Source organism: Chamaea fasciata, unplaced genomic scaffold (assembly GCF_029207755.1).
Source record: "Chamaea fasciata isolate MVZ Bird 193981 ecotype frontalis unplaced genomic scaffold, bChaFas1.0.hap1 SCAF_27, whole genome shotgun sequence".
Taxonomy (NCBI): Eukaryota; Metazoa; Chordata; class Aves; order Passeriformes; family Sylviidae; genus Chamaea; species Chamaea fasciata.
Window position 1 is genome coordinate 2,836,102 of NW_027094112.1, and position 8,961 is coordinate 2,845,062.

An 8,961-nucleotide genomic window follows, 5' to 3' on the forward strand; every position below is an offset into this window, starting at 1 on the left:
TTCCCGGCCACCTGCAGGAGCTGGTCCAGGCCCTGCCTCGCCTTCGGCTTCTTCGGCGCTGCTCCTCTTGCTGCAGCGTGACCCTGCACCCCCTGCGCTGCCGGGACATCCTGCCCCTGCCTGCCGGGACACCCTGCCATCCCAGCTACCAGCCCGGGACTTTTCCACTGTTTCAGCTTGGTGCTCTGAGGATCCTGCAGGGACACCGAGACCGAACTGCCCTGGGTTTTGTGAAACAAAGCCCTCAAGGTTCTTGGTACTGTTTTCGTTTGTTATTAATGCTGTAGATGTTTGGTGGGGGGATTTTTTGTGTTTGTTTGCTTTGTAATACATACTAGTAAAGAACTGCTATTCCTATTTCCCAAATCTTTGCCTAAGAGCCTCTGATTGTAAATTTATAATTGAAAAAGAAAAAAAAAAAAGGTGGAGGGGGGGTTTACACTCTCCATTCCAAAGGAAACTCCAGTTTTTTTTTTTTTTTTTTTTTATTACCTAGCAAATACCTGTCTTCCCAAACCAAGACAAAATGTTATTATTTTTTTCTGGGGACCTACCTTTAGCTTTCCCAAGGGCTCATTCCATGTCTTGGTCCCCAAAATGAAAAGCCCCCGACACCCCTAATCTTCTTGAAAAACCTTTTCATCCTTTATTCTTTTTCTGCAATCCTTCTTTAGGTGCCCCTTCTTTTTGCAGTAAAAACATTCAGGGGGCTCCCTTTTTGATCTGGAATCCTTATCTGAAGGATTTGTGGGTTTTCTCTGCGTTCTTCTTACCTTATCTCGATAACGTTCTTGTTTTTGCACCTCCTTTACAGCTGCTACCAATACCTTAGCCTGTACCTTTTGCTTTTCTTCATCCCTCCTCATGTATATCTTTTGGGCTTCCCTCAATAATTCCTGCAAGGTTTTCTCCTGCCAATTATCCATTTTTTCCAATTTCCTCCTTATGTCCTCCCAAGATTTTGCAACGAATTGTGTTTTTAAGACTTCCCCGATAAGGGAATTGGGATCCGCTCCGGAATATACCTGTAAACTTTTCCGGAGTCGGTCCAACCAAACGGATGGGGATTCTTCCTTTCCCTGACATTCTCCAAACACTTTACTGATGTTTTGCCCCCTTGGTACTGCTTCCCTTATGCCCTGAATCATGATACTCCTAAAGTCTATCATATTTCGCCCACCTTCCTCGGTCTGAGAATTCCATCCCGGACTTAGGCTAGGCCATTTCAGGTCCCCGGGAGCACCCTGGGGGTTGCAGCGATCCCAATCTCAGATCCCCGCCTGTCGGATCATGTCCCTTTCTTCGGGGTTAAACTGTGATCTTAAACTGGACATGAGGTCTTCGTAAGTGTAAATGCTACCTCCCAGAAAATCATCGAATCTTTCAGCCACCCCAAAAGGATCATCCAATAACCTGCCCATCTCCTTTTTGAAAGCCCTTACATCCCCGGTATTGACTGGAACATTTACAAAACCAATAATCCCAGGGGCCGTGGGCACTTCCCTTAGAGGGAAGAGATGGTGCTTTTCCTCCTCATTCTCGCTTCCTTCCTCGTTCGCTTGCTTCGCCTTTCGTCGGGTTCGGCTAGCAGGGGGGGAGATCCACTGGAGTCAGTTTTCTGACTCCCGTGGGTTGCGGGGCTGGTGGAGGAGGGAAGAATGGCTGCGGTGAAATCAGAGGCTGTGCCAAGGGACGTGATCCTTCCGATGGCTGTGAGGGAAATGGGGATGGGTTCTGTGAAGGGGCTTGTGGCACTTGTAGTCCCTGAGCCTGCGGGTGTTGTGCCTCTAGGGTTGGAGGAGGCAGCGCCGGGGGTTCTGGTGTGTCTTTCAGAGTTGTGAGAAGAGGTGTATGATTAGAAGGTGTGTCGGGAGGTAGGGGCAAAAGTGGCGGGGGGCAATGGAGTTGTTTTTGAGTCCTGTGGCGTTAAGGTATGTAAGGTTTTGGTCCGGTCCCGCCATCGGGATTCCTTGTGAGGGGCCCGGAGCCGGTGCTGGCTGTATTAAAGGTCCCGGAGGTGCCGAGGGGGACGCCTGAGCCGGTACAGGCGGAGGTGTGGGTCTTAGGTATGGAGGTGGGAGATAGTCAGGGGGATCCCATGTGTCACCCGGAGCTGAGACACCCCTCTTGGATCTTAGAGTAAACAATCCCGTCCTGGATCCTACCCGCAATTTTGCATACATTTTTTCCTCATGGTCTTGTGGTTCTTTATTAGCCACATAGTTACATAAAGCCTTGCAAGTCCGTTTTTCAAATGTGCCAAAAGTGGGCCAAATTACATGATTCCTTAACCCTTTTCCTCCCCAAACCTCTATGCAAAAATAAATCATTTTTTCCTTGGACTTACCTTTCCTTTTAGAACATTCCTCCCAATGTTCTAGCATCCATCCCAATGGACTTTCCCGTGGGATCTCGAGGGATTTATCCTCTGATTCTGAACCTTGTTTTTCTTTGGCTTCTTTCTGGAACTTACTCTTTTTCTGTCCCATTTTCCAAGGGCAGCTCACCTTTTCAGAGGTGTTTTCTTAGCTTTTCGCTAAGAGCCGGTTTCCTCTCCAAGGTGTTTCCACACACACCGGGTCCCACTTTCTGAGCAGGTTTACTTACCCTTTCGGTGAGCTGAGCTGAGGGCTTTTTCCACCAGCGACGGTCCTCTGCCTTGTGTCCTGGCCTCTTACCAAGCCCCTAGGCAAAAGGTTTACCGATTTCCCGAACTCAAAGGAACGTAACCTTCCCTTTTAGCTTTCCCGTGATCGGTCCCCCGGATTCCCCTTGAATCCGGGTTTTATGAGCAAAATGAGTTTTCCCGTTTCCCTTCCCTGTTTGCCGACCAAGTCCCTCGCGGGAGATTGGAAATGCAGCGCGCAGGCCCACACCCGGTTCGTGACAAAGCCACGTCTCACTCACTCACCCAAACACACTCACTCCACCCGCAATACTTGCAGCTATTTTCCTGCGTGGAGTCTTCGTGCACGGAGAATTTTACGAGTGAAAGTTTTAGCCGCGGCTCCGAAGGACCTTCCCTGGTCCTTCCTGAGTTCCCTGATATTTCTGGATCCAGAACCTCCTTTCATCGTGGCGTTCAACCTAAATTTGTTCAACCTAAATTTGTTCGTGATACAATAGCTACCACGGGGTTTCCCGTTTTGCGGGGGCCGCCGAAAAAAAATCGGCAGAGGCGCCTTCCCACGCAAAGGGGTTCCGCAGCACCGATATTGTATCCGAGTCACGGCACCAATTTGTTTTAAATGATCAGAGCCAATTTCCAAAATCAAAGATTTAGTTAACAAATTTGAAAAGCAATTTCGGGGACAACATCGATCGAATGTTGGGTGAACAATCCAGGAGCAGCAAAGGGTGCTTCTCCAGAGTACTGCCCACGCATTCGGGGTCTCAGGGGAGGTGTTTTAGACCATTTTTCTACCCTGAGGCGTAAACAAGACGGTAACGAACCCGAAGAATATGACATCATATACATAATACAATCATTGGAATGTCCGGTATCCCACAAGGAATATCTGAAAGAGTTTCCTGAGAAATTAAAAAGATGTCTGAATGAAAAAGTCTCCGAATCTTCTGTCGGGAGGTTTCTGCCGCCCTCCACCCAGATTGGTATGGGATCTCCTGATGAACTGTGAAGATGTGGTCAGCCCGCGATTAATGGGTCGTTTCCCGGTTATGTCTCTGGCAGATGTCGAGGTAACACCTTTGGACTGTGAAAAGACTGTGGTGTGGAAAGAGATGCCCTGGAACTGTTTCCAGGAATTCAGGGGTTTTTACATTACACTGTAAAGTTTTAATACACACAACTTTAATCCATGCATTTAATGCTACGTATCTATTACGTGATCTTCCATTCTGCTTCAGCCAAGGCCACAATCTGCCTGCACCAGCCCCGGGGCGCCCTGACTTTGAAAGGCGTCACTGGGGCATGGAAAGCCTCCTCTTCCTTGCCGCAGGGAGCTGGGCTCTGCACTGCACAAAGCGGCTGCGGAGGTCATAGCCCAGCTCACTCAGCCTGGGCCCGGATGGCTCCTGAGCAGCCCCGAGCACTGGAGACTGCCTCAAGCCTAGCACTGCACTCTCAACAAGGCTTTGGTGACAATGTGGAGGATCTGTAGTCTGCCTCCTCCTCTTCCTCGGCAGGGACTCGTGGTCAGTGTGCTGCACAAAGCGGCTGCGGAGGTCGTAGCTGCCCAGCACGGATCCGCTCGTGTCTCTGGGCCACAGCGGGGTTTGCTCCTCAGCAGCCCTGGGGGCACCAGCGCACCACAAGCTCCTGCTGGAAGGTCCTGAAGCTGCCCCGTTCCCAGAAGCGTGGTCACAGCTTGCAGGGTCCCTTCTCTCTGCAGGGTGCTCACAGTCCATGGTGTCCACAGAGCAGCTGTGGCTGTCCCTGCCCCACAGCGGGGATCTGCTCCAGGCCTGCTCCCTGCCAAGCTCTTCCACAGCCACCAGCATGTCCTGGAAAGAGAACAGTGGAGAGTTGCTGCCCTTCCCTCCTGAAAGGGCCACAGTCAGTGGGGAACCCCCACAAGTTCTGGGAGGGGACATTTCCGAGCCTCACAAAGGCTCTTCTGGAGGGCTGACAAGGCCGAAGGGCCAAAGGCCCACACATGGGATGGATCCAGATGGGATGAATCCAGGTGGGATGCTTTGAGAGGAAGCAGCATTATGGCTGAGAAGAATGCTGCAGGGTGGGACGGGGAAAAGGAAAAATGCTGCGATCCTAGCAAGAAATCCACTGCTCCTCTGGTGCCCTGGCCCTCCATCCCAGAGTTACCTTTATCGTGCCCAGCAGCCCCTGTGGGCCAACAGAAGCCGCCTGCTTGCTGCTGGCTGCTGCCCAGTGGCTGAGGAAGGGAGTGGCATATGGTGGTGCCTGTGAGGAAGAAGCCTTCTCTACAATCTTCAGATCAGAGCATCTGGAGAAAAAAAGGGTCATCTCAGTTTAGGGCTGTTGGCGCAGCCTCCTCTGGGGTTCAGTCGTTTTCTTGCAGAGGTTTCTGTCACAGAAGACTTAACCAAGGCCACTGCTGGCAAGTTCAGCTAGAGCCTTCCCACCCAGTCTGCTCCTGTCACAGCAAATCCTCACCTTTATACCTTCCACAGCCTCCGTTTCATAAATTCACAGACTTGCTTGGGCGGGAAGGGACCTTAAGGCTCATTTTGTTCCACCCCCCTGACATGGGCAGGAATGCCTTACAGTGGACCAGGCTTCTCCATGCCCTGTCCAACCTGGCCTTGAGCACTTCCAGGGATGGGGCACCCACAACTTCTTTGGGCAGCCCCTTCCACTGTCTCATCACCCTCACACTGAAGCATTTCTTCCTAATATCTAACGTAAACCTGCCCTGGGTCAGCTGAAAACTGATACCCTTCATCCTGTCCAACCCTCCCTGATGAAGAGTCCCTCCCCATCTTCCCTGGAAGGCCCCTTTTAATTCTCTTGCTCTTCTCTACATAAGTCCAGCATCAGAGAGCAGACAAGTTACATCAGGGCAGCAGCCTGAAGGAGAGACATGGGGTAGTAGAGGTTTCATAGCACTGAATGATGCAGGTAGTGATTGCATTCAGTGACAAAAACACTCTGGAGTATGAGAAGCAAAACAATGAACAGGGAAAAGGAAATGCCTTCTGAACACATCTGATCCTGGTTGTTACCTGGCATAAAAGAGCAGGTAGGCTTGCTGCCGGAGAGCTGTGTCAAGGCAACAAAGCTCCACAGACTCATCGTTCATCTGGTACCACAGCCCATTGCTGGCCTGTGAAAACAAGGCAAGGATTTCCTCATGGTTTCTGTCCAAAAACACTGGCAGAAAACTAAAACAAATTGTAGGTCAAAAAAACACCAGTCCAGCACCTAAAGAGATCTTCTGCCCCAAAACCTTGGCTGTCAGTAGCACTGACGGGAAAGTTTCTTTTCCCCAACACACATTCTCCGCATTGGGAAGGAAGGAAGTTGCTCTTTACCTTTGTGTAGCAGAAATAGTGTCCTTCATGGCAGCTGACCCCACTGTGCACCAGGACAGCATACAAGGAGTAAAGGACGGCTTCTCCCTCCGCCTGGGACATGTACGGGCGAAGGTCCAGGTACTCGGGGTACTCCACAATCTGTAGAGACACCAAGAGGGCTCACAAGTGACCCTGATCTGTGGCACAGAACACCCTGCCACATCCAGGCTCCACAGGTGTGGAAATACATCCTAGGGGCTCATGAACAGCTGGTTTTCCATAAAGCGACATGTCATGGTTCGGGTGGCCGGAAACTGCTCTTGGCCAAAGCGGCTCTGTTGGAGAAGACAGCTTGCCTGTCTTCCTAAGGGAATCCTCTCCCCAGAAGGGAACATGACTAAGCCAACACGAGTGGCTCGTGACAAGCTCTGGGAAATCTGTTCCAGGAGGAGAAAGCTGCCCAGCAGTTGTGTACACACCTTGTGGATCTTCCCGCCGGTGAAACAGTCAAACCTTTTCAGACACACCGTGAGAACCTTGGGTGCGCAGTGGACTGTGAACGTCTTGGAAGCAGCAGCATACTTCTTACACCTTGAAACCAAGCACAGAGCCCAGTGCTGAAATGCACCCAGTTCTACCCCAAGCTGGACAGGCAAGCTCTCCTGTCTCACACAGCTGTTGTTATTTTAAGGCTATTCACTGCCATATTTTTTAAAAAGCTGCATCTCATCCGTGTGCAGTAAACCTCCAGCAGAAGATGACTTCTGCTCAATGACATGCAGCCCCCTGACACAGGATCTGCTGTTAATATGTTCTCAGTAATCATCTTACTGGCTACATTGAAAGCAGTTTTCACCGTCCAGGTGCTCGGGTGTCACAAAGTCCTCCAGGGCTGCACCGAGGGACAAGGCTGCCTGGGGGAGTAAGAAATGAGCATGCTGAGCTGCAGGAAATTCCCTCACCCAAACATTTCCCAGGAGCTGACAAGAAAACCCCTGCAGCTGATGCTGAAGAGATCCACCATGAACCCATCCAGAAGGAGGCAGAAAGAGAGGATGATGCTGAACATCTCCCTGTGTCCCAGCAGCTCCTGGAGCCATCAAGTGCACCCTTCCTGTACCACCACTCCTTCCAACTAATGACAGTGTGCAGGGGCAGCAGTGGTGCCAACAATCCAAGCCATCAGCCTGGGAGCCAGGCAGGTGTCATGGGAGGGCAAAGGGAAGAGGGACGAGGATATATCAAGGGCGCAGAGAGGATAATGCTGCTTGTCCAGCTTCAAAACAGCACCTACAGAGAGACCAGTGCCACAGCCTCTGCAGGAGGCCATCCATTCCCCTTCCCACCCACCCCCCAGATCTCTTGGTGTTCGCAGTCTACGTTTTTAAGGGAAATAAATGTGTTGACTCTGGAAAGCTGCAGGGGCCTTGGGAATGTCTTCAAGCACAACTGCAGAGCCTCTTACCTTGATATCCAAAGGGACATCCAGGAAGGGCTCATAGGAGTCAGAAATGGCTTTGCAGTTGGAGCAGATGACTGCAAGGAAAAATTCAAATGCTGAGCAATGGGAAGCTGACTGGCCATTGCCCATTTACACATTGTACCTTGTCCCACCAGCCCCAGGACCAACTGTCAGGCACAGGCAGACAGAAGGGCACAAGCAATGTCAAAGAGAGCAAGAGTTGTGGAAACGTACCTCTGGATCTCAGAAAGCCCCCAAATATCTGATGGACAAGGGTAGTGGATTGAGAAGAGAGGTCCAAGCTGGAAACAAGAAGTAAGACAGAGCATTATCTCCTCAAAGGGTTTTGCTTGGCCTGAAAGCCCAGGGTTTAGGTTTTCCCTTGAGGGGAGCACATCAAGCAGTCCAAAGGGTTCAGAGCTTTGTGAGAGTGATTTGCTTGTGCTTACTTGCTGAATCCACTCAGACAAGCTGTCTGCATGGCATTGACAGTACAGCAGAAGAAATCATGGGCGTCTTCCTCCCTGCCAGGCTCAAAATGTTCTCCAATGCCTAAGAAAGAAGAAGTTTGCAGTTCTCTCACACAAGAAGGGAAGAAAACCTGTCTAAGCAGCTGGCATGACTTACGTGTCAAAACCCTGAGGACAGTCAGAGGCAGGATGACACTGACAGGGGAATGCATGACCTGGTTAACGTGGGCTTCCATGATGCACAGCATGCAGAAACCCTTCTGGTGACCTGAAGAGGGACACAGGGAAGGTCCTCGGGTTAGCAAAATATCCGCGCAGTGGGATACTCCTTCTCTTCCACTCCCGCCCCAGTGCAATACTCCACTCCTCCCAATATCCCAACGATCCCAGGGCATTTTAGTGGGCAGGAGATGTTCTTGAGAGAGATGCTAAACTGACAGTTTTCTGTGCAATAAGCCAAGAGGGTTTAACTTGCAGGAATAAAGACTTGGAGCTAGAAAGAGGTGTCTTTGTGAAGGCTAAGACAGCTGGGCAGGACAAGTGGCTTCTAGGCTAGAGTGTTCAATGAACATAAACTCATGGGGCTGACAAAGGGCTGCTGTTCTCCCAAATGGGATTCCAGGTTCTGGGAATCTTTGGTATTTGATTCAGAGGTTTTCAGGAGATGTTCCAAAAGCACTCACAGGTCCGGCTGTGCTCTCGGGACAGCAGGTAGTTGGCCAGTGGGGGGGTGTAGGTCAGGCACTGCAGGACAGAGTTGAGGAAGCACGTGTTGCCCACATTGAGGAGCCCTGTTCCAGCCCTCTGACTCTGCTGCCAGACCATGCAAATCTTCTCCGGTGGAAAGAGGATCCTTTCTGGAGGAGCCATTCCCTCAGCAACGACTGCAGAGAAACGCCATTTGAAAGGAGATGAGGGGAGGAACAAAAGCACATTTAAACTTTGAATTTTCTACACAAGCAGTCAGGACAACCAGCTCAAACCTTCAACTCCGTATCAGGGGAAGCCTAGCACTGCCATTGAAATTTACTGGTTGGGAAAAGTCTGGTCCCCTGCTTACTTTGCCAAGAGTCC

The 8,961-nt window shown here is 50.8% G+C and overlaps 1 protein-coding gene across 1 annotated transcript; it reads right to left on the reverse strand.

The window, feature by feature from the left end:
• Positions 1-3,841: 3,841 nt before the first annotated feature.
• Positions 3,842-8,757, reverse strand: LOC136301670 (ubiquitin carboxyl-terminal hydrolase 42-like). Its single transcript, XM_066204793.1, has 11 exons — positions 8,571-8,757; positions 8,045-8,155; positions 7,867-7,960; positions 7,652-7,719; positions 7,421-7,491; positions 6,787-6,869; positions 6,435-6,546; positions 5,974-6,114; positions 5,665-5,765; positions 4,784-4,925; positions 3,842-3,988 (listed from the first exon to the last, which is right to left on the reverse strand). The coding sequence occupies exons 1-11, from the start codon at positions 8,755-8,757 to the stop codon at positions 3,842-3,844; spliced, it is 1,257 nt and encodes a 418-aa protein (XP_066060890.1).
• Between the last annotated feature and the right edge of the window lie 204 nt (positions 8,758-8,961).

Coding starts and splice junctions, on each gene's coding strand:
- LOC136301670 (XM_066204793.1), bottom strand. CDS start 8,757: ATGGCTCCTCCAGAAAGGATCCTCTTTCCACCGGAGAAGATTTGCATG. Junction 6,547..6,786: donor AACTGCTTTCAATGTAGCCA/GTAAGATGATTA, acceptor CTTGGTTTCAAG/GTGTAAGAAGTATGCTGCTG. Junction 6,115..6,434: donor CCGGCGGGAAGATCCACAAG/GTGTGTACACAA, acceptor GTGTCTCTACAG/ATTGTGGAGTACCCCGAGTA.